At 46.1% G+C, this 24,802-nt stretch overlaps 1 protein-coding gene across 1 annotated transcript in view; it reads left to right on the forward strand.

Annotated features, from left to right (window-relative positions):
- LOC146209862 (luciferin 4-monooxygenase-like) overlaps window positions 1-24,598 on the forward strand; it is a 197,043-nt gene extending 172,445 nt beyond the window's left edge. Inside the window, exons 7-9 of the mRNA XM_084604576.1 lie at window positions 19,578-19,716; window positions 21,801-22,055; window positions 24,045-24,598. Of these exons, the coding sequence (XP_084460702.1) occupies window positions 19,578-19,716; window positions 21,801-22,055; window positions 24,045-24,169 (519 nt within the window). The 3' untranslated portion in view covers window positions 24,170-24,598. The remainder of the gene's footprint in view (window positions 1-19,577; window positions 19,717-21,800; window positions 22,056-24,044) is intronic.
- The last annotated feature ends 204 nt before the right edge of the window (window positions 24,599-24,802 follow it).

The following is a 24,802-nucleotide window of genomic DNA, read 5'->3' on the forward strand; positions in this document are numbered from 1 at the left end:
AGTAAGGAACAGATTACATATAGTGGCACGCGAGAGCATGGACAACTGCCTTCCTTGCCACGCATCACTTTTTTCCTTGGCCCTCGATGCTTGGTCATGCCAGTACGGATCTGGGTCCCGGTAAGAATCAAGTGGCACTCCTAGATACAATGCTGGAGTGGTTGACCAGCGCATCCGAGGATAGTGTTCGGGTGTGACCTCCCAGCTACCATGCCAGAAGCCGCAACTTTTTTCGGAGTTTATCTGGGCACCTGTGCAGCTGCAAAATTTCTGTACTACATTCGTCACCTCACTAATACTTTTTCTATTTGCACAAAAGACAGCGATGTCGTCGGCATAAGCCAGGATTTTCACATGCACTGATTGTAGCGTGAATCCCGTTATGCATTCATTATTCCGGATAGCCAAGCAAAGCGGTTCAAGGTAGGCTGCGAATAACAATGGCGACAGTGGACAACCCTGCCTCACAGAAGATCGCACTTGGAGGCTTTCAGTGAGTTCTCCATTCACAACAATCCATGTGGTACAGCTTTTGTATGCCATTCTAACGCCCTCTAATATTATTCGGCCGACATTTGCATGATCTAATACGGCAAACAGAACATCGTGAGAAACGCGGCAAAAGGCTTTTCCCAGGTCTAGTTGTATCATCGCCACTCGGTCATCAAATGAGTCACAGCATTCCAGTATGGATCGTGCCACGTGTATGTTAGTAGCGATACTTCGCCCTTTTATGCCGCATGTTTGGTGCGTGCCTACGAGCGTTGTTATAACACCCTGCAATCTTTTCGCTAGCACATTCATTAAAATTTTTGTAGTCGACGTTGGTGAGGCTTATCGGGCGATAAGACCCCACCAACAGGCGCTTATCAGGGTCATCGGTTTTAGGAATTAGCACTATGTGGGATGTTGTGAAAGACAGCGGAACACGTTTTTTCTCATAGCTTTCGTCAACAACCTTCAGCAGAGCCTGGGCTATTGCCGGTTTGAGCACTTTGTAGAAAGCTGCACCCAGTCCGTCACAGGCAGGGGCTTTGACTGCTGGCAGGGCATCTATTGCATCCTCAATTTCTTTCACGGATATCGGCTGCTCAAGCTGTTATGTTTCTGCTTATGAAGTCGACATTGCTCTTTTGTAGTTTGTGTATTTTGTAGGGTGTAGAATTTGTGGTCGTAATTGAACGATCGCCCTTTAAACACGCTGAATCTTTTTCCTGGCTATCACGAAGGGTTATCCGTGTCCCGCATCTTTACAATGTATCGCTTTCTTGCAGACAAACCTCAGAATGTCACAATTTCCTAGTGCTGATGTGTTTTTTCATCTTCTTTGAACGCATGCAATTGTTGCTACATATAGATATATGCGGTGCACCAACACTTGTAATACTGCTTGTTTTAGCTTCACCTGCTGCCAGCGGAGCCGCGACGTCAATGAATTTACTTCTGACCAAGTGTTTTGCATACGTAAACACTCGAGGAAGCGACTCCCGATGTTCGGCTGACCTGTGCATATTGCGATGGTCAGCGATATGTTTCATTTATTCTCGAGCGTATTTTATCCTCGCTAACTAAATGCTACGTTCTTTCTGGCACTTTCGCGTTGAAGGTGGCAGATCTTCAGTCGCAGATATGAAGATGCACCGCAAGATCATACAAGCTGCAGCGACTGTTGCACACGCAAAAGCAAAACGCGATGCGTATATGTACTTACTAGCGCACACATCCACGGTTTCATATCTTCTAGGTATTTGCAAAACAACGCGTACTCCGCATATACAGAAACGTTATAGCATTTAATACGCATGGTTTCATGCGTATTTAGCGCGAAGGCATGTTCCGACGTAGTCATCCTGGTTGAGCTTCACGATTCGCCCGAATTGTACTCAGAAGCGGAAATACTCTGTCCCGTATCAGTTTCATTCATATCGGGTTTGTCCGGTTTCTGTTAAACCGGACATGACCTGTCCTGCATATGAGCTCAATACGGAACTGGTCCGCCCTGTTTTGATATCCATACCGGATTGGGATGTCATGTATAAGATGCATACTGGAAATGGTCTGCCCTGTATTAACTCGATACCCGACAGGACCGTCCGGATTGAGATTCATACCGGACATGACCTATCCGATGTAAACCCATTTAAGCTTCATACAGGACTGGTCCGCCCTATTTCTTATCCATACCGGACTGGGATGTCATGTATAAGCTGCATACTGGAAATGGTCTGCCCTGTATTAACTCTATACCGGACTGGACCGTCCGATTGAGATTCCTACCGGACATGACCTGTCCGATATAAATCCCTTTAAGCTTCATACAGGACTGGTCACAGCACTATGAAATTTACACGGGATAATACAGGACCGATTCAAACCCATTTGTCGCGATACGGGATTTATCACTAGGGATGTCACACCGATCACCATGCTCTGGGCTGGCTGTCGTCCTTCGTAAATACTTCCAGCAGCCTCGCCCGCTGAACTCTCCGTTTACAAGGCTGTGACAATCGTGTCCTTTATCGCTCTGGTCGCAAGCACTCCGACGCAGGCGGCCTTTCACGCTTCCCTATGACCTCTAACCCTGAACCACATGCTATCGCCGGCCTCAGTCTTTTCTCTCTTGAAACCATGAATATTGCATCTGAGCAGAGCAAAGATCCCCGGATTGTTTCACTCGTGAATTTTCTGGCCAACCAATCAGATTGCCTCCCTTCTCACGCTCTCCGACGTCAAGCCCATCATTTTTTTATCCGTGAAAACCTTCTTTACCGCCGTCACTCGTCCTATTGGAGTCACCGACTCGACCACATATGACATTTTAGACCATTCTGTCGACGCATCTCTGCCGCCTACCCAGCACCTCCACCACATGTAATGAAACGGTTTAGATAGTTTTCACCGCAATATATGTATCTTATCGTGGCAACTACGAAGGCCAGCGTTCACAGCTACAGCTCGAGGTTCGTCCGCTTTGTCGTCTTCACAACTTCAACGTCTTCGGTGCGCTACGCCTCCGTTTTCCTCTTCTTTCTGCTTTTTCACTGGTCAGGCATCTTTCTTACATTGCTTACATCACAGGACGCGGGAGAGCAAATTATAGCCTATTGAGGACTGTCGCCAAACACACGTGTTATCGAGCCTAATTCATTATCAGTGGGCCTGCTAGTAGAGCGGAATCTTTATTTATTACAGCGATGACCGTTCAGAAGGGCCGCCCGGCAGTAACCGAGCCGTCGGCGGCAGCTTGCTCAGTGGGCCATCATGTCGCCTGTACGTTAGGTCAGATAACGCTGTCACGCTTTGCAAGAGCCGAAAAAGCCTGCCAACAACAGCTCGATTGCTTGGGAGGATGGAAATATATATTGAAAGCGCCGACAAATGTCAACGCATCTTTCTTCTCCATGCCAGAAAACTTTGCAATGACTTCACAAATAACTAAGTATATTTTCTTCACGGAATCTAGGTCACAGTCAATACGCTAACGATGGGTCCACAGTATGACAGCGAGCATTCCCGGAAAGTTTAAAATATGCTAAAATATTTTCTGCGCCTCTCTTGAAAAATAATACTTAATTGTGACAGTCTTCCTACCCAAAGGAAGCGCATGACAAGCTTTGTGCGATCATGTAATTTTCTTTCTCCACCACCCTAAGCAAATCGTGAGCAGTACCGCGAATCAAGTGTGTGTGCAGCCCAAATGTACGTTGTGCCGAGGTGAATAATGGATTTTGCAAGGCGGGACGTGCGCCAAACAGCCTTGAGCAGTTAGAGTGTGGGAAGGAAATCAATTTAAATGTTAACTGTAGTATTTGTGTACCAGCGGAACGAAAGAAGCTGCGTTGTGAATCGATTGGATCTCCAAGGGCTAGGGATGAACGTGCTTGAGCTATGTATTGCGATGTATTTAACATGAGGATGACATGGACTGTAACCAGCAGTAACTGCACGTAGGGCTCCGTTTGGTACATCTGTGTGCATTATGCACTCTGCATGTAGATGCGCGGCTGACACCGACGCAGGCATGGTATATTTGAGCTGCCCATATGACCACGTGGGAAATTTTAAACAACCTGGCTCATACATTGTTTCACAAATTTGAGCTAGAGTAGTATTTTTGTACCCAAGATATCATCGGTCAGCTAACCAAGGAACTCTATTGAACGAGCCGTCATCATCAGCCTGATACCCACTGTTGATGGAAGGCCTCTTCCAAATTCCTCCAATTAACCTGGTCCTTTGCTGGCTGCATCCACATGACTCCTGCGAACTTCTCAGCCTCATGTACCTAACCTAACATTCTGTCACCCGCTGCTACACTTTCCTTCCCTTGGAGTCCAGTTTGTTACCTTAAGCAACCATCAGTTACCCTCTCATCGCACTGCTTGTCTTGCCCATGCCCGTTTCGTCTTGTTTTCCACTAGAATGCCTTTATCATGAATTATTTTTCACAACCACTCTGCATGCTTCCTATCTCTTAACGTTACCCACACCATATTTCGTTCCAAAACCCTCTGTGTTGTCCCCAACTTAAGTAGAACCCTCTTAGTCAGCCTAGCAGTGACGGACACTGCGATCGGTCCTCAGGCCAAGGCTATTCTACCTTGTTCTTGCCTGCCGACCGAAATCTATTCAGCTCGACAGATGCCACAATGTCTCCTCCTTCATCTACAAGAATGGTGTTTCCCTCTGGAATAGGGCTCCACAGAGGCAGGTTGTATCAGCTACGAAGTCCTTGCAGCGGGAACTCGATGGTATCTAGCACTTCTAAGCATCCAAGTGATGGACCTTCTAGGAAACGAAGTACAAGGCTTTGGTCTATCATTCCAGAGGAACAACAAGTATCCGCCGTCTTGGAGCTTTCCTATTGCCACAGGTATTGTGGAACTGCTGTGGCCCCTTGATTGAAGACGGATAGATAGAAGTGCGCTGGTGTTCGGAGGCTGCCGAAAAGACTTTTGCGGTTATATTTTCACCCGGAACATTTGGCGCAATTGCTGAATAGATATATGCCCTTTTTCCCCGACAGAGGCGGCCAGCATAGTAACGGCATTACAGCGCCGACTGGCCTTCGAGCAAGCCGCTGCCTGCAAGGCCTTCATCCCGAATCGGCTGCGCACATAGATCCCCCACTGACAGAATGCCCCTCACAACAGCCACTAAAACTAGGCTCCTCGTTCGTAATTCTTGGCCACGCTTTATAAGATCATTCAATGGTGAACCATTTGAAGATGTTCGAGACTGGCTCGACCACTAAGATCGCCCCTCCCAACAGAGGGAGCGTGTGATACGAAGGACGGCACAGCGCCGGACGTGACTGCGAAGAGCACAGCTGTGGTGGAGTTGTGCCTGTGGTTCTACGTCATTTCTGAATCTAATTACACCTTCAACTCTGCATGAGAAAAGTAGAGCTTCGCTCCCCCACTGGAAAAAAAAGAAAATTAGAAGTGCCGCATCATGGAAATTGCCACCTCCCGGTTACAAAGGGACGCTCTGTATTGCATAAATCAATCCATCTAGCATGGGGCATGGGTGCCACGGAATCGCACTGTGTGAGTGAGCTTTCGTATTTGTGAGGATAGGCGTCCCATTATCTCTGCTAAATTTTCTTAACGCCTAAATTTCATTATTCCTATTATGCGAAAAGTCTAATGTCGCTGTGAACACTCCACACTCCACGGTAGGCTAAAAGCTCTCGCCTTCGCACAGGTGGCCGCCACAGCAGGGGGGAAGGAGGGTGGGGAAGGAGTACAGCGGAGTGATTGCTGGTGACAGGTCTTTGCGAAATGATGCTGGATGGCTGAGGAAGGGTGGCAAAATGGTTTCGCGCTGGTGCGCCGCAAGGCGTGTATGGCGCAGGCGAAACGAGGTTTTCAGACGGATGTCACAGTCCTCTGCATGTCAGTCGTTTACAGATTTGTGTACCCGATGGATCGTTAACTATCTGCAAGCAATGCTCCACGGAGCAGGCTATAATACTCGAGAAGATAGAGAAGTGGGTCGACCGCGCCGCTATATGGATGTGAGCGGAGGACCGCTTTTGCGATAGTGAGGACGCCGCAGCGCACAGGGCGCCACCAGCAACTGGTGTGTCAGCAGTGCGAGCGCCCGCATATGCGCTCGGTGCGTTGGGGCGGATGCCGCGTGCACTGTACGTTCTTGTTTGCTTGTGCGTCAGCTCGAGCTGTTAGCGACTTTTTAGAATTATACCGGTTAACGGGGCTCAGTACAGTTACAGCAATCATCTTAATTTTTCTATTTTGGCAGTCGGCAACACCTCGGCGAAGCAATATGGGAGGAGTTCGGCTCAGAAGAAAACAGCTTGTAGAGGAGCATACCCATTCAGACTCGCACATCACGCTTCTCTTGCCGTACAGTTGGCTTTAGCATTCATACAGCACCTAATTTTCGTTTTGCAATGTACTCGCTTTGAAAAGAGGACAGTGTGAAATTAAGATGTATGAAGAATTCAAACGTGCAATGCGTACGTTCGAGCGCTGACTAAAGTTGGTCATCAGTAACATTATGAAAACACTCCAAAATGGTATGTTCCTTTGTTTCACACGCAAACCATGCCGACTACACTGTGTCACCTAAAGCCACAAGAAAAAACTCGGTATTCAACGTTCGAATGAATTAAATATGGACCATCCCGCTGGAGGTAGAAATTGTAAGCACATGAAAAACGAACGACAGGCCAGGTAAACTGGCTAGTGAATAACAGAAAACAGTGGGCCAGGAAAGGTGGTAGAAGCAGGAGGTAAAGAGTGCCCAGAAAAAAAACGTGTCGCCTACCAGGGAGAGCGAAAGGGGTAGTTGGGAGGCATACGGCGAAAGAGCGACCGCGAAGGTGAACAAAGGGTTGAAATTTTCGTGCGGCACGGCAATCGACGTACGACGAAGAAGGAAGCGGGAGGCTAAAAATGTGGGCGTGGGTGCAGCATCGTTGTACGGCTCGCTAACAACATTCGTTGATCGTCCAGGTCAGTAACGTTCAAACTTTGGACACAAAAATATTAAACAACGTGTGCTTATTGCTTTTTTCACTCCCGAGAGTGCTGTTGTCGTCGTTCCCTCAGTGCTTTGACGTTGTTAGTCATTTGCTTCTGCTGTGCGGGGATGTCGAGGTTAATCTCGGTCCTTTGAATACGTGGGTTCATGAACCGGATGCTGCCAGTAGCGCCTTGCAAACGAAGCTCAATGAAATGTTTTCGCTGTTAGAAGGCGTCAGTTCGCGAACTAAAAAGATGGAAAATGGAACAGTCTCAACTGATCAGCTCTCGTAATTATATTAGGAAAAGTGTGGAGGCAATACAGACTAACATCGCAGATATTGAGAAGACTCTGTGTGCCGTGGAAACTAAAACATTTGGTACTGATGTCGAAGATCAAGAAATCCCGAACCTCCGTGAGCATGCAGCTCGAGTGATGGCAGAAACTTCAGCCTTACGTGCAAAGCAGGCACAGTTGGAGGATAGGCGACGTCGTGAGAATCTTATATTTGGCTTTTTGCTTGACAGTTCTAAGGAGAAATGGGTCTATACAGAAAAAAAGGTGCTAAATGCTGTCTCATCTTCCTTGAGTTTTGACATTACAAGTGATTCATTCGAGCGCGCGTACAGAATCGGCGTTTTCTTTCGAATGACAAATATAGGCCAGTCATTGTGATGTTTCTTCTTTGAAGACACAGCAACAAATTTTACTCCCATGCCCAAAGTTTTAAAGGCAGCGGCATCTCTGCTAGCTAATATTATTATTTGGTAACACGCCAGGCGGGGAAAAGATTAATCGAATTTCCCAAGGCACATGATGCTAAGTTCAAGCTTCGGTACAACAGACTGTAAGTTGAGAAAAAGTGCTACGTCTAATAATCTGCCAGCATATGTGTCGTTGAATATGCTATAGTCCCTACCGACGATCATTTGAACATCCATCTTCCACTGGTCAGGCTACGAGGCCAGAAGGTGTCACCCCATAAGGCCGTGTGAGGGGCAGTGGATTGGAGTCTGTGGCTGCGTATCCCATTTCAGTTCTTTACACAAACTTACAAAATATTTTTTTTACGGAAAACCAACATACGAAATATGTTACCTGAACATACGAAATGTTGATTCAGCTGACGGTGATATACTGTTATTAACAGAAACGTGGCTTTCGTCAAAGGTCGATAAAAGTGAACATTTGATTTGAAAAAAAAAAAAAAAAAAACATAAGATTTATTATATACCGATTTGATTGAGGGTAACGTGGCGGAGGTATTATGATTGCAGTTGTTGACCACCTTGTTTCGTCAATCGTAGATATTGTGACCGATTTGGAAATGATATAGGTTGAACTTCGTGTCTCTTTTAAGAAGCGGATTTTGGGCGTTTGCTACCGGCCACCATCGTGTGGCAGTTCTTTTGTAGATGAACTACATGATGCTATCAATATGATTGTTGTGTACGCTTTCCTGGCATTCCTATCATTTTAGTTGGCTATTCAAACTATCCACCCATCGTGCGGTCAAACTCACCTGCTTATCCTAGCCCTTTCTCGACCGAATGCAGCAGCGTTCTTCACATGCGGGCAAATTTTATTATATCACAACTTATTACTGAACCATCCCGCACTGTGTCATCACCATCCAGTGTGTTAGATCTAGTGTTAACCAAATCTCCTGATCTCGTCACTTCCGTTTCTTACCTTCCCGATTTAAGCGATCATTATTTACTTCAGTTTGAACTAAATACTTCTATTCAACTCGAGATAAGCCAATTAAACGGATCAGGGAATATGAAAAAGCTTATTTTGTCACAATTAACTAAGAGTTACTCTTTTTGTTAGATAAGTTTTTACCAGTGTTTACCGAACGCTCGGTCAATGCGAACTGGAATCTCTTTAAAGAAAAGGTTGCTTTCCTCACTAACGGGTTCGTGCCTATAAAAACCCTGACGACAAATAAGCAATCACCTTGATTTACTCAGTCAATAAAAAGACTTGCTGAGAAGAAAAAGCGTCTATTTCATTCCGCTAAGCGATCCAATTTACATCATAGATGGGAGGCCTATTTTATGGCAGCGGCAGTATACCAAACAGACTTTAAAAAATGCTAAGGACTTATTTTTTAATCCAACTCTACTCTCATTACTGAGGACTAATTTAAAACAATTTTGGAACTTAGTGCACAGTAAAGATGCTTCGTCTCTCCTCCTTAGATCTATAGACGGCGCAGCTCCTCCTGCGGATAAATGTGCTCTGCATTAAATTCTATATCTTCATTGGCTTTTTCGGTGAGTCAAATCGCTGCCATTTTACTTGATTATCCCCGCCATATACTTTTCTTTGATGGACCCCATCATTTTTCTCACAATAGGAATAATACGTATAATTGAAAGGTTTAATGTTTCCTCATCGTGTGGAACAGATAATATAAATTCGAATTTTTGTTAAATACATAGGCGTGCTCGTCCATCATCCTGTCTAAACGTTTTGAGCAGTTGCGTGTCACAGGCTGCATACCCGATTACTGGAAGGTTGGAAAAGTAATTCCTATGCATAAGTCTGGCGATCAACACTTTCCCAGTAACTATCGTACCGTACGGCTCACCAGGATTCCATGTGAGATCGCAGAACACGTCACGTTCTCTCATCTTGCTACAGTTTTAAAAATGCTTCCTTCAGTAAATGTCAGCATGCGTTTCGAAAAACATTCTCTAGTGAGACCCAGCTATTATATTTCACTAATGACCTCCATTGCATTGTTGACGATGTGTCGTTGGCAGACTGCATATTCCTGAACTTTTGTAAAGCTTTTGATAAAGTTTCACATGATTAACTTCTCTTTGAACTTAGCAGATTGAACTTAGATCCTACCGTGCCTTCATGGCTGTACTCTTTTATCAGTAATCGATCTCAATTCGTAACAGCAAATAATACTGACTCTAACGTTTCCCCAGTTGATTCCGGTGTGCTCCAAGCTCCAGCCTTAGTACCCCTGCTTTTCCTTATATAAATAAATAACTTGCCGGCAAACTTTACTTCATCAATTTGTCTCTTTGCGGATGATTGTGGTATCTATCATAGAATTAACAATTACTGTGGCGTTTCTATATCACAATTCGATATTACCACCATATCTGAATGGTGCCAGCGTTGGAGTACGAAGCTCAATATCAATAAGTGTAAACATTACGTGTCACTCGCGTCAGTAAAACAGCTTCTTCGCATTACCTAAACATTGCCCTTCTTGAATCTGTCTCTTCATACACATATATAGGTATTCCTTGGACGGCCAGAAGATCAAATGAGTCGATATTGTCGACCATAAACCCTGGCTGCTCATTGGAGGGTCAAATTTTAAAGTTAAAGCTCAGCTACTTTGGTCATCTGATGAGAAAAGAGGAGTCGCTGGAGAAAGATTTGATGTTGGGAAAGATTGAGGGTCACCGGAGAAGGGGTAGGCAGCGAACGCGATGGTTAGATGGCATCCTCGAGGCACTGCAGATGAAGTTATGTGATGTTAGGAAGATAGAGACCGGAAAGCGTGGCGTGACATGGTCCATAGGGTCACGAAGAGTCGGACATGACTCAACGACTGAACTAAACTGATAACTAATAACTTGTCATGGAAATTGTAGGTTCATCAAGTAGTTAATAACGCTAAGCAAACCTTTGGCTGCCTCAGAAGAAACTTCACATAGTCCTAGCGCAGAGAAACGTCCCCTTTATAAAACTTTGGCTCGCCCAAAATTTGAATATGCAGCTTCTGTCTGGGGCCCAGGCGTCGTTTCAATCAGTGATGAACTGAAAAGTTTACAGAATCGCGCATCTCGCTTTATATTGTCTAACTATAATCGCATTTCTAGCCTGACTGCCATGAAAGCTTCCTGTCATTGCCTCTTCTGACGCAGAAAATATTTCGGCTATTATTGTTTCATAAGAGTTTTCGCTATAATACATATCTCAGACAGAAATTTCTAACACAACCGTCCTACACTTCATCAAACATTGGTCACTGGCACAAGGTGGGAATTCCCTTATGTCACACCAAATACTGCCTTGCCTCCTTCATTCTAAGGATTTCTAATAGTTGGATTCGCCTTCTTCATGCTGTTGCTGAAATTACAGATGTCATTGCTTTTTGTACAGCTGTTACTAACCATTTTTTTCTGTAAGGTTTAGCATATCTTTGTCTTTTTTTTCAGTGCTTTTGGATTTTATTAACTACTTCTTAGTTGTGTTGCTGCTGATTCTGTATTTTTATATCTTGTTGCGTAGTCGTTAACTTTTTTTATAATGACCATTTAGTTTTGTGTTATCTTTATGCTTTATTGTAGTCTTTTGCTTTCTTTTGTTTCACTCCCACTTCCTTCTGTAATGCCCTTGGGCCATATGGCTGAATAAGTAAATAGATAAATAAAAGAAAAATTGAGATATATGGCAGGCAATAAAAAAACTGAAGCAACCGAGCTTGAGAACCTAAGGAAGGCCTGAGAAGAGAGCAGTGCAGAAACAGGCTACAAGCGGGCGTACAATCGAACATGTATAAAGATATAAGTCGAAATTTAGGAGTCAACAACTTTTTGAGCATGCCCACTAATCTAAGAACAAACCTTTTTTGTTTCTTTCAGTAAGCAAGAATTTCTTGTAACGGGTAGCTTTAAATACCAAGAGTTGCGCGCGCCTGCTTAAGACATTTAATCTCAATACGTTACAACATAATTGTTCCAGAGAATGTTTTCATTCTAGGTAGTTTTAATTCTATGTGCTGAAGCAACCGGTAATATGCTAGTCATTATTGGCCCCAGAAAATAGCTCTATACTCCTGTTCTGATAGACATAAAAAAATGAAGAAAAGTAATAGCTTTGAAAGAAAAAAAAGAACAACGGAAAGATAGCGAACGCAGAGGGTATACAGTAAGCGCTAATTCGCTTCCACTAGATCATCATTATAACATCAAAATGTTTAGTTTACTATATGGCGGGATATGAAGCTTTTAACATGCTGCGAAACAGAGAGTGTGAGGCCGGCACACGGTTTCTCACAACGAAGCAAAGGTGCGCCACAGGCTCGAAGCTGGGTCACAAGCGCGCACGGCGTCTCCAGAGTTAAGGCTAGCTTCTTTTTAACACAGTTTATGTGAAAAAACTATACGACTAGGCGGAAATAATTTTTTTTCTTTGCTTGGCCGAACATAGAAAAAGCTAGAAATGTCTGTACTTGGGATAGAAATCATCCAGCCAAGCACGAAGTTCGCGCATGCGCTGCTGTTTTCGCTCATAACTGCATACGCTTCATGGGGCTCACAGTCAATTTTGTCAAGATAAAAAAAAAATGATGCTTGTAATATGCCTCCATTGACCCGTTTTCCAGCACGCTTACGTCCTATGAGTTTCAAGCGTTTGGTAGGACTTCAGGTCGTCCGCAAGCGGCCGTGCCAGTTCATTGAACAAAAATAATTGCCTGCATGCTTGCCGAGACTGTCATCTTTCTCAAGGCAAAAATTGCTAATAGGTGCGTGTACTAAGGAGTGCCGCATATTGTGCCGGATGCGAATATAGCTATCGCAAGATTTCAAGCAAACATTGCACAGCAGAGTTGAGCTTCCCGCCACTCCTTGCAGCAGGGAGACCCGGTTGAAAGGATCGCTTTTGCCCACCAAGCCCGGCGCGCGCCCATCATCACGTGCCTCCCTAACGTCACATTATTTACAAACGGGGAGCGATCTATTGCAGGGATTAGTTTAAGCACCCGGAATAAGTAGCTTCTTTATAAATATTGCATCAGTGAAAAAAGTCTATGGTCACTGACCACTTGTCAAAAATAGTTAGTTGACGTTTAGGAACCCCTACGGGTTGCTTGGCCGATTCCTCAAATCTGCCGGTCCTTCATGGCAAACAAGGAACGCGTAGGGGTTCCGAAACGTGAACTAACGATTTTTGACAAGTGGTCAGTGCCCCTAAATTTTTTAACCATGCTACTACCTGACCAGACGGCGTTCCGTCAAACCTTGAATTACTTCAAATATTGCATCAATTATGTAGCGTATGAAAAGAACTCCAAAGAGAACCGCGCCGCTCCTCTGCACCCCCGCTATCCCCGCGGCGAACGTGGCACCCTTGTTGCAGGTCGCACCACCTCGCGGAAGTCGGTGGCTGCCATCGCACAAACGGCCCGCTCTCCGTCGCCGGTCATCACACTGCCCAATCTTCTAGAGCACTATAGGCAGGCTTCGCAATTTCTTCGGCTTTGAAGGGCCACACAAACAGCATCGAGGAGAGCAAGAGCAGCGCAATGAGGTCTCATTTCCGATCGAGCGGCGTGCTCGACATGCTGGACGCGTAGAGAGGGTAACGCGCTAAAAGCAGCGCTGGGCAAGGAGTACGGTCAAATGTGTCACGTACTGGTGACAAGGCCGTTGACACCAAAAGAAGACACAGGCTTGATGGTACTGAACTCAACTCTTTATTGGGCTCACTTGCGCCCGCAAAAGAACTAAGCAACTCGACGGCGGCGATAGCAACAAACGTGCTCGTCGATCGTCGAACAAAGAATGTCCGTCACACTCGTCAACGCTCTATTTAAAGGCTGCTCAGAACAATCGAGATAACGTCGCAAACTGCAACTAGTACAACCTGAATCATTGTAGAAACATACGAAAGTGATCGGAGTCATCAATACAGATCTCGGCGCATCGTTCGCGACACATAAAATGTGAACGTGCCGTATCGCGACAACGGTCATGAACAAACACGGGATACAGAACTGATACGCAATCCAGAATCAGAGTGACAAAGCCGCATGCATGCCGGTTACTATCAAAAAACAACAAACACAGTTTTGAAGGTTTCGCGGCATTACTCCCCCTTTAAAAAAACATCGCCTCGATGTTCCAAAACAAAGCAACTTAAACATAAACAATGCAAAATTTAAACACCACAGATGCTTTAACGCGCGTAATATGGCTTCAGTCGTACAACATGTACAATTTTTGGGCGTTCGCGTCGCCGTTGTGATGACGACGTTCCGTCGGGAATGACTTCATAGTCCAGCGGTCCGACGCGGCGAATGATTTTGTACGGCCCAAAGTATCGACGCAACAACTTTTCACTTAGTCCTCGACGGCGAATTGGTGTCCAAAACCACGCTTGGTCTCCTGGATTTTACTCTGCGTGGCGTCGTCGTAAGTTGTATCGTCGGCTGTCGGTGCGCTGTTGGTCTTTAATACGCAGCCGTGCGACTCGCCGGGATTCCTCTGCACGCTGCAGGTAGGCGGCGACTTCGAGGTTGTCCTCGTTGGTTACGTGCGGCAGCATTGCGTCGAGCGTCGTCGTGGGCTCCCTGCCGTACACAAGCTTGAACGGGGTCGCTCTGGTCGTCTCCTGGACTGCCGTGTTATACGCGAAGATCACGTACGGCAAGATGGCGTCCCAGGTCTTGTGTTCAGCGTCGACGTACATGGCGATCATGTCCGCGATCGTTTTTTTCAGGCGCTCCATAAGGCCATTGGTCTGCGGATGGTACGCAGTTGTTCGTCGATGGCTTGTATGGCTATATTCCAGGATGGTTTGCGTCAGCTCTGCCGTAAACGCAGTTTCCCTGTCCGTGATGAGCAGCGCTTATGGGGCACCGTGTCGCAAAAGAATTTGTTCGACAAAAAATTTGGCGACTTCTGCCGCGGTAACATTTGGTAGTGCTTTTGCTTCGGCTTAACGGGTAAGGTAGTCAGTGACCACGGTGATCCACTTGTTACCCATAGACGAAGCTAGAAAGGGGCCGAGAAGAACCATCCCAATTTGTTGAAAGGGCAGGTCTGGGGGCGGAATCGGGTTTAGTAGTCCTGCTGGTCTGATAGGAGGTGTCTTGCGTCGTTGGCTCTCACGACATGTCTTCACGTAGTGGCAATTTAGGCAGGCAGTCGCGGCCAGTAGCACTTCTCCTGGATTCGACGCAACGTGCGTGTAAATCCGAGATGTCCTGCTGTGGGCTCATCATGGATCGCCTGCAGACTTTCCTGCCGGAGGTTTTTAGGCACTACAAGAAGTTGCGCAGTCCTGTTGGGTGCGAAGTCTTCACGAGGAGGCCATTGCTAAACGCGAACGAAGATAAATGTCGCCTGAACACACTAGGAGGGGAAGCGGTCTTTCCTTCTAAGTAATCGGCTAGCGCTTTCAACTCACGGTCTGATCGCTGTTGTTCTGCGAAACTTCTGGCGCTTACCGGTCCCAAAAAGGCGTCGTCGTCATCGTCCTTCGGGGGAGCCTCGACTGGAGTGCGTGATAAACATTCTGTGTCGAAATGCTTCCGGCCCGATTTATAGACTGCAGTCAAGTCGAATTCTTGAAGTCGTAGGCTCCATCTGGCAAGGCGGCTGGAGGGATCTTTCAAATTAGCCAGCCAGCAGATGATCGCGAGGCACTCCTTCTCGGCCGTCGAGTAATTTACTTCGGCTTTTGTGAGGGACCTGCTGGCGTAAGCGATTATGTTCTCCTGTCCGGCACTCTTCTAGACGAAAACGGCTCCTAGGGCTACATTGCTCGCGTCGGTGTGAATATCGGTCTCGGCGTTTTCATCAAAGTGGCCAAGTACAGGAGGGCACTGTAGGCGACGCTTGAGTTCGTCAAAGGCTTCTCGTTCAAGCGCTTCGCATTTAAAAGGTACGTCAGCCTTTGTAAGCTGCGTCAACGGTACGGCTATGCGCGCACAGTTTCTGACAAATCGTCGATAATAAGCGCACCGCCCAAGGAATTGGCGCACAGCTTTCTTGTCGGCAGGCGGTGGGAATTGTGTGATTTCAGCTGTTTTCTCCAGGTCTGGGCGTATACCATCCTTGCTAACGATGTGACCAAGGAACCGCAGTTCTTTGTAGGTGAAGTGACACTTCCTTGCCTTTAGCGTTAGTCCTGATGACTTGATGGCTTCCAGCACTATCTGCAGTAGTTTTAGGTGGTCTTCAAAGTTTGACAAGAAGACAACGTCGTCCAAATATACCAAACAAATTTACCACTTCAAGCCTGCCAGGACTGTGTCCATTACTTGTTGAAATGTGGCTGGCGTGGAGCACACGTCAAATGGCATCACCTTGAACTCAAAAAGGCCGTCCGGTGTGATGAATGCGGGCCTGTCGCGATCTCTTTCCACGACCTCAATTTGCCAACATCCGCTTTTCAGGTCCATCGATGAGAAGTACCTTGCATTCCAGAGCCGGTCGAGAGCCTCGTCGATGCGGGGAAGCGTGTAGACATCCTTCTTAGTTATGCTATTCAAGCGGTGGTAGTCAACTCAGAAGCGAACTGTGCCGTCTTCTTTACCAAAACGACTGGTGGCGCCCAGGGGCTGTTCGATGGCTGGATTACGTCATCACGCAACATTTCCTCAACTTGATCGCGAATGGCCCGCCGTTCTCGCGGCGATACACGATAAGGGCTTTGGCGCAGAGGTCGGGCTTGTTCGTCCGTTATAATGCGGTGCTTGGCCAGTGGTGTTTGTCGTACCTTCAAAGATGACGAGAAGCACTCCCTGTAGCTTCGAAGAAGACAGAATCTGGGAATTCCTGCTGTGGGTGAATACCGGGTTGATGTCAAATGTGCGCTAACGGCATTGGTCCGGTGCGTCTTCCAGGGTTTGGTCGTGGAGGGTGAATACATCTTTGAGCGTTTTAGAGCGAGATACGTTTAGTGGGATGTGTTACGTCGAAGTCGTCGTAGCAGGAATGGCTTTGTCTGCAGCGAGCTTGATGAGCTTAGATCACAGGTAGATGATAATCAAATGTTCATTTTGAAAGTCCATGCCTAAAATCACGTCGCGGGAGCACTGCTGCAAGACCACAAAGCTGGTGGTGTAAGTACGCCCATTTACGGATATCTTGCAGTTCATCGTCCCGATGGAGTAATCAGGTTGCCACCTGCGGTGCGAATCAGCGGGCCATCTCAAGCGGTGGTAAAGTTCCTGAGCTAGGAGGCTAACGGTCCACTGATGACTGAATAGTCAGCTCCAGTGTCTACTAGGGCAGTGACTCTGCGACCGTGGACGTGAGCTTCAAGGTCACTTGTTCGCGTCCTCGCATTGCACGTGGGCTTTGGTGTCTGATCTCGGCTCCATCGTTTCTTCAGGTCATGACCGAGGCATATCTTTGTTACTTCGCTGGACGGCGGTGTCGGCTTGTACTGTGGTCGTGTTGTCGTCGATGTCATCGTGTGGAGCGGAGGTGAAATGGCTGCGTCGTGGTTAGTGGTCGTCGGCGGCGGAGGATCTTCATCCTTTCGCCGTTGAGCAACCTCACCTCCAAAGGTTGCTGCCTTTAGTTTCCCCTACGGGGGCATTGGGGTCCTTCCGCGTACACTCTCATCATAGTTATGGCCTGGCGACGCAAAGCGGGCCCTGTACGGCGATGGGGACCTGATCCGACGGCTTGGTGGCGTAATCTCACCGCTGCGTAGATAGTTGTCGATTTCTTGCGGTAGTTCACCTGGGCGGGGTCGTGGCGCATCGACTGCAAATCCGAGGAGACCGATTCGTCGGAGCGGGCAGTGGCGCAGAATGTGGCCGGCCTCACCGCAGTAGAAGCATAATGGCAGCAATCGGTGGAGCTCCTCTCGCACGATCTCCCGGATGAGGTCCCGAAGGTTCTCTCCGCTTGCAGATGCGCTATGGTAGTGGCTTGAATAGTCCGGCTGAAGTGTTCGCTCGTAGTGGCGCATCCGGGTGTCCAGCGTCTTCTCGATGGTCGATGCTTCCCTTCCAATTTCGTCCACAGTTTTCGGCGGGTTCCGGACAAGTCCGGCGAAAAGCTACTCTTTAACGCCTCGCATTAACAATTTCACTCTCTCACCTTCGGTCATGTTAGAGTCGGCGCAGCGGAACAGGCGCTTCACCTCCCCTACGCATACCAGACGGGCTTGTTTTGGAGTTGAAGTCTTGATTGGAGGAGGGCCTGAGCTCTTTCCTTTCAGACAGAACTTGCAAAGCCCATCAAAAACTCTGCTTTGAATATCTCCCAATCCTTTAAAGAAGTCTCGTGATTTTAGAACCAAACTAGGGCACGTCCTTGAAGAATAAAGTAGACTTGCCTGAGTTTCGCAGCGTCGTTCCAGCCGTTGAATTCTGCCACACGGTCGAAAAAGTCCATGCAGTCTTCCGTATCTTCGTCCGGTCGTCCATGGAAGCAAGTGGGCTCACGGGGTTGGATGAAAAAAAACCGGTGCTGTAGGCTGGGCCATTGTCAGCGTCGATGCCTTCCGAGATCGAATGGGGTCCGGCAGCAGACCGTGTTCAATTTGGAGCCCTTGAAGCCGGCGACTGGTTCGGTGGCCCTCCTTGGCTGGTCCTCCAGATTAAGAGGAACAAGGCTGGGGTCTTCGTTTGAAGGATCAAAGGCAACACCTCCACCAGATGTCACGTAGTGGTGACAAGGCCGTTGACACCAAAAAGAAGACACAGGCTTGATGGTATTGAACTTAACTTTTTATTGGACACTTTATTATTAGGCTGACTTGCGCCCGCAAAAAAACTAAGCAACTCTGCGGCGGCGATAGAAACAAACGTGCTCGTCGATCGTCGAACAAAGAATGCCCATCACACTCGTCAACGCTTAATTTAAAGGCTGCTCAGAACAATCGAGATAACGTCGCAAACTGCTACTAGTACAACCTATAACACTGTAGAAACATACGGAATTGGTTGGAATCTTCGATACAGATCTCGGGGCATCGTTCGCGACACATAAAATGATAACGCGTCGTTTCGCGACAACGAGCATGAACAAACACAGGATACAAACCTGATACGCGATCCAGAATCAGAGTGACAAGGCCGCATGCCGGCGGCTGTCAAAAAACAACAAACACAGTTTTGAAGGTTCCGCGGCTATACGTTTGAAACACATTTTCACACACACTCCGGCCTCAGGGGTAATGATTTCGCATTCCGACACGCAAGCGGTCCTGCGCGCTCTACCTTTTTGTTGTTGTTTGTTGTTGCTTTTTCTATTTTGAATACTTCTTGGGTGTAGCGGATCGAACTTACTGCGACATCCAGATAATAACAGATTTTTTATCTGCAACACTCCTAGAAACTTCATGTTCCTGAGGGAGGTTTTCTTCGTTTTGTGAGCTATCATCCATGACAGCTGGCTATTATATAATTAAATTTAAAATCATTTTTCTTGTTAAATTGATTGCAGTGGGCGGCTGTTTGCATATGGTGTATAATACCGCAATTTTTTTGGAAGACCGGTGTATTTTTCCTGCAAGGTTTAATACTGCTGCCTATATAAACAGTGTTAGCCCGTGCCCTTCATTACGCACGAGCGATCCTTCAAGTTTCGCTCTGACTGTGGAAAAAACAAAAACATGATTTTTTTTTCGTGGCACATCTCAGCTTCTCCGGTGATTGTTAAGAGGGCTGACACAGGAGAAGAAAACAAAAAGCTTGCTGCTAAAGACCAGTGGTTGAACATTCGCTACTATCTTGCTGCAGGTGTTTCTGAGCTGGTATTCCTGCAATCGCTCCTGCATATACAAACTCGCATATGCTCAACCGTACTCCAAATGCTTTTCAAACGCACCATAATAAATTTTCTAATTTAAATGATTCGCAGATAACAGATAATGGCGCCCCCCTTGGACCTGGCGAAGTGGGCGAGATTACCTTCCGAGCGCCTTCACTGATGAGAGGGTATCACAACAGGCCGGAAGCAACGGCCGAGGCTATCGACGAGGATCGATGGTTTAGCAGCGGTGAGTTCTATATTTGCCGTGCTGAAGAACTGTCCATCTTGTAATTTCATATTTATTTAGGGCAGCTAAAAACCGCTTCCGGCTGTTTTATTGGGAGCCATGCCATTCGTTGTATGTGGAAGTAATGGGAAAACTGCGGATTTCATTAAACACGATACCATTACCAATCAGTTTTAGAATAGGCTTAGTTGAATTTTTATTAACAACTGAATAACAGATCAACATATTCACATTGATGTAAGAATAACGCTCACCATTACTGCAACCATTCGGTCCCATAATTACTCACATTGGTGCCGGGTTTCAATACCAATAGAAGCCGCAGGCTCATCACACATAACTAAATTATGATTATGGTGTGCATTGCAGGAATAGCATATGAACATTTTCCTCTAAGCCCTAATTTTGTTAATTGTCTTCGCGCCATGTTTTAGGAAACACGGCTGTGGTTCTTTGTACCAAACTTTCACCTTGTTTTTTAAAAGGTCTGAGGCCGTTGAGTGTGTTCCAATAAAATCGCCTAAAATGGACGTTTTTGAAATCTGTCGTTAGTAAAGAATTCCGCGTGCCTTTTCAGAATTTAGATTTTGTTAGTAGTTCTGCACGTTTTCTTTCTTTAAAGACCTCGCATTCGTGTTACACATGTTGGACTGGGAATGGCAGCTGGCATGCTTTCAGTGCACCCTCATCGATGTGAGGAAACGGCAGAAACAGCTCTTGCAAACGGGATAGCAGAAAATGATGAAACGCATGCGTATGACCCTTTTCTACTGTCCCGTCTGTAAGCGCTGTTCCCGTCGTTCGCTTCCAACATGAAAAAAATCAGCCCCACTGTACCATTTTCTTGGATACACGCTCATTGAATTTATGGCATAGTTACTGCTTCGACAATGGTGTGAAATTCGATTGCGTTCCAATGACATTTAATTAGCGCTCTGGAAGCTGCTATTCACGCAAGGTTTTCTGTTAAAGGTCTTCAAAACATTTGATAGCCTTCTAAGGGGGTTGCAAAAGACATCATAGGAGTACAGCCGGGGTAAATAGTGTCTTAAAGGACATGCAAGAAGAAGAAGAAAAATAAAGAAGCTATAATGTATAATGCAGGTGAAGGCTGAATAGAAACTTACCGTAGCAAAATGGAATAGACTGCCACATTTAAATGGGCTACCGAGTCACGCAGTGTACTCACGAAACTATAAATTTTGGTACACTCCCGGTAAAAGTATTGCGTTGTCCCATTTACTCAGTAATAAGTTTTAATACTAAATTGGTTTACATATTATCTAGAGGAGTTTGTTGGTGCCCATAATAACTTTCACTAAGTCTTCGCATCCTTCTTGTACTACAATTATTTGCGCAGTAGCCGCTTCCTTTCAACAGCGCTTTGCGGATGATGGTTTTCAGAAGAACTGTTTATTTAAAGGCTACCAGGAAACTTCGTGCTGCCTGTTGCGGCATTAGGAACGGGTTGTGCTAGAACCTTTTTATAGTTTTGAGCGCTAGACACCATTTATATTATCATTTGCCCTCCACCTTTCTGATTGATTTAAATTTGGAGACCTACACGCCGACTCATTTCCCATCAGTCAAGGGATGTCCTCACACTATCCGATACAGTACTTCTTTTAATGCTAGAGATAAAGTCTTGAGTACACGATGGCAAATGTCGGTTAGCCATGACGAATACAATTTCAGAGATTTGATATTTTCGATGCAACTAGCCGCAGCTCCTGTGTTTGCACCTAAAGTTGTAATTTTATTCAAAAATCTGAAACTAGATTTTATATTATCTTTAACTTTCCATTGCATTGATTGCCCACCTGCTACGGTCTCGTATTGAGACTAGCAGTGTTGTACATACATAAATATATAAATTATCAATAGCTGATAATTACTGCACCTGAGCGCAGAAGGTGGCCATTTTTAACCATTTTGTTGCTGAAACTAACTAGAGCAAACTGATTCTGAATTTTTTGTTCAAACTAACCAGATTAAACTTATTTTCTGCAAATTTCCGCACATGCCAGATATCTCGGCGAACATGTATGCCGGCAGCTGCGTTAAGGTGCCACTGATTACTGCAGGCGACGCTGGTTACTACGATAACCACGGGCAGTTGTACGTGGTTGAGCGACTGAAAGACATGATCAAGTGCCTCGACCAGCAGGTAGCGCCAGCCGAGATAGAGTCGCTGCTAGCCGAGCACCCTCTTGTCATGGAGGCAGCTGTGGTAGGCATTGAGCACCCGGCCTACGGCGAAGCGCCCACTGCTTTCGTGGTCGTAGAAACTTCAGCTCAGGGAGATGTGACGGAAGAGGAACTCAAGATACTGGTAGCGGGTGAGTCGCCACGCACTTAACTCGTTTAGTGCACTTTCGCTGTCGTTCTCAATGCCTGCTGTGCCCCGTTTTGCGCCTAGTTCATTGAAGTGAAACGTCAAAAAACACAACTTCATACTCTAACGAGTCAAAACATTATTTGGTTAATTGAACAAATCATCGTTCCTTTACATTACACATTCTACATGTGGAGTAATGGTGATATCTTGAAATTGGGTTTGGGAAAATTGAAAAAAAAAAAACGAAAACCCAACCTCGCATGTGTAAGGAATTTAAAACACTAAATTGGCCTTTTTTATTTGTGAAACATCTGAAGAAACAGTGTTTGTTAGCACGTGCAGAAGAATTGATTTGTTTACACATCAGAAGGCCTGTAGGGACGCAGTGCGGTTTGCGTAGATTGCTTCCTTGAGCACTGCGCCCGCCTTGTCGCAGTAACATCACGATGCAGTATTCCTTGCCAGGTGATGTTGGTCGAAACGCTGTTACTCGTATGCCTCTGAAATAAGACCGATGTTTTCCGGTTCCCGGGGCGTTATAATCCCACTACCGGGCGGAGAGAATATGCTTACATTTTCGAGAAATTACCTATTTAAGTGTATAGAAAGCTTAGAGTTTATTTCGAAATCTCTTTGTTCCTAACCTTTCACACCCTGAACAGACTGTACGTTTTTCTTTTCTCTCGTGGAGTAATCGCTATTGGAATTGGACGTAGATTTGCAGGAGTATAACAAGTACTCGAAAATGCGCACATTACCAAGTTAGACCTCGTTAATAGGGATCTGTATGCAAGAAGGAGGTAAAATATTTAGTACATGGAGGGCAAATTTATGACAGAAAAGAAAAAAAAGGATCATGAGTGACCACTTTCAGGTGCCATCTACCTGATATTCCGTTCATGAGCTCTAATGAACTTTAGACAAATAATTGTAGTGACCTAACCTACCTAAGCCAGGATACAAAAAGCGAGAGCAGTAGTAATCGTGGATGAGAAGGAATGGTTTCTCTGTTGTGTTTCTTTGTGCGTCTTCTTGTCGGCCGCCTTGGGTCATCTCTTTGCAAGTTTCTCTTTTCGCTCGTAGCAATTTCCGAAGCCCTCCGCTGCGGCATTTCTCATAGCCTGAGTCGCATTGGGACGTTAAACCTTAAAACAAACCAACCATCTTCAGGAAGTTTCATTGCTCGTTCAGCACTCTAAGCAATATCTTTCCTACGTGTGCCGCTTCTTCACGGCCAGCGATGCCGGAGGGATGAGTAGATTCGGCTCATAGCCTAGCATGGCGATAGCTCGCATTAAGCGTCGTTGCCTTATGCATGGTATAGCACTACAGACGCGCCGCAATTCTCAGCGTATATATAAGCGTTTGAAAACGAGCGGCTGCTCCACAGCTTCTATCCCCAGAGCGACGCAGCAGCTGAAGAGCACCGCACATGCGCAATGAGGCGCATAGCTGACTGATGACGTCATGCGCGGTGTTCTGAGGAGACCAGCGATATGTAATGTACAAGTGAAGTTTGAAAAATGTGTAAAGAACAAGTTGGGCGATGTAGGATTAGCAAATCAGATGCAGAAGAAGGGAGGGGGGGGGGGGGGGGGGGCGCCCGCTCCGTGCACCACTTGTGCGAAGAAGCGGGCGGCGAGCAGGTCGACGCCGCTAAACACGCGGCTGAAGGTTGGCAGAAGGTCAAACTGCTGTGCACGTGAAACGCGCCGCAGCTATTGCTATACCCTTGCGTTGTAGTGTGAGTAGGATATATATGAATGAAATGATTGGCCCCAAAACGATAACTGATTATGCCACCAGTATCTTGACGGAATATACAATATGTCTGACATAATATTTTGACGAAAAATATTTTTGTTTTCAAAACAGTGTTTATATGTTGTCGGAATGTTATATAAGAAATTAATGCCAGTACTCTCCCAAACGAAGGGGGTAGGAGGACATTGTCGTCGATGCAAGTGTGTTTCCATTTCCCTCTGCGCAGAGCAAGCCGCCAGCCACAAGCACTTACATGGAGGAGTCTTCTTTGTCGACCACATTCCGAAGACGGATACAGGAAAATACATGCGTAGAAAGCTGCGAGCACAGCACCTGAATCATCTCGGATAGCCGAAATAAGCGGCCATTCCACCATAGCTTACTTCACCGCGTTTATCATCACGATCAGTCGTAGTTACGACCATAAAATGCATACTAAATCTATTGCAGGGAGCGCAAACATCGTAGACGTTGGAAGGGTATTAACATAATGAAATACAGAGGCGAATAGCTATGCAATGACAGATTTAGAGGAATTGCGAATGTTGTTTCAAGGAGAACAAAAAAAAAAGCTCTACCTTTATGGTTTATCTTGTGCCCAGTGACGAGTTTTACTCTTTCTAGTACGGCCGGTTCTGTGGTACATAAGCAAGGAAGGGCCAGCTTTATTTGACGGGATAGAAAAGATTGGTCGTCAACCCCGCCTTTTCGAAGTATTCGATGCCGGTGCCCAAGTATAGTGTCTTAGACAGCGCCTGTGTCGGTGTTTCTTCATCGCTCTTCGTGTTCGCTGTTATTTAGATAATCAAAAAATAATTATTAATCCTTGATACATTCGTGGAGGACTGTAGAGTCTTTTTCTTAGCGTTCATGTGTAAGCGGTATAAAAATTGCGAATCTCGGAGGGCGCAATCGTCGCACTGCTGGCATTATCATTTTTTTAGCGCTACACTGCGTGTTCTCTTCAGCGTGTTCTGAGAATAT

The sequence above is a fragment of the Amblyomma maculatum genome, chromosome 1 (genome assembly GCF_055883805.1).
Source record: "Amblyomma maculatum isolate TAMU_Amacu chromosome 1, ASM5588380v1, whole genome shotgun sequence".
NCBI classification, from domain to species: Eukaryota; Metazoa; Arthropoda; class Arachnida; order Ixodida; family Ixodidae; genus Amblyomma; species Amblyomma maculatum.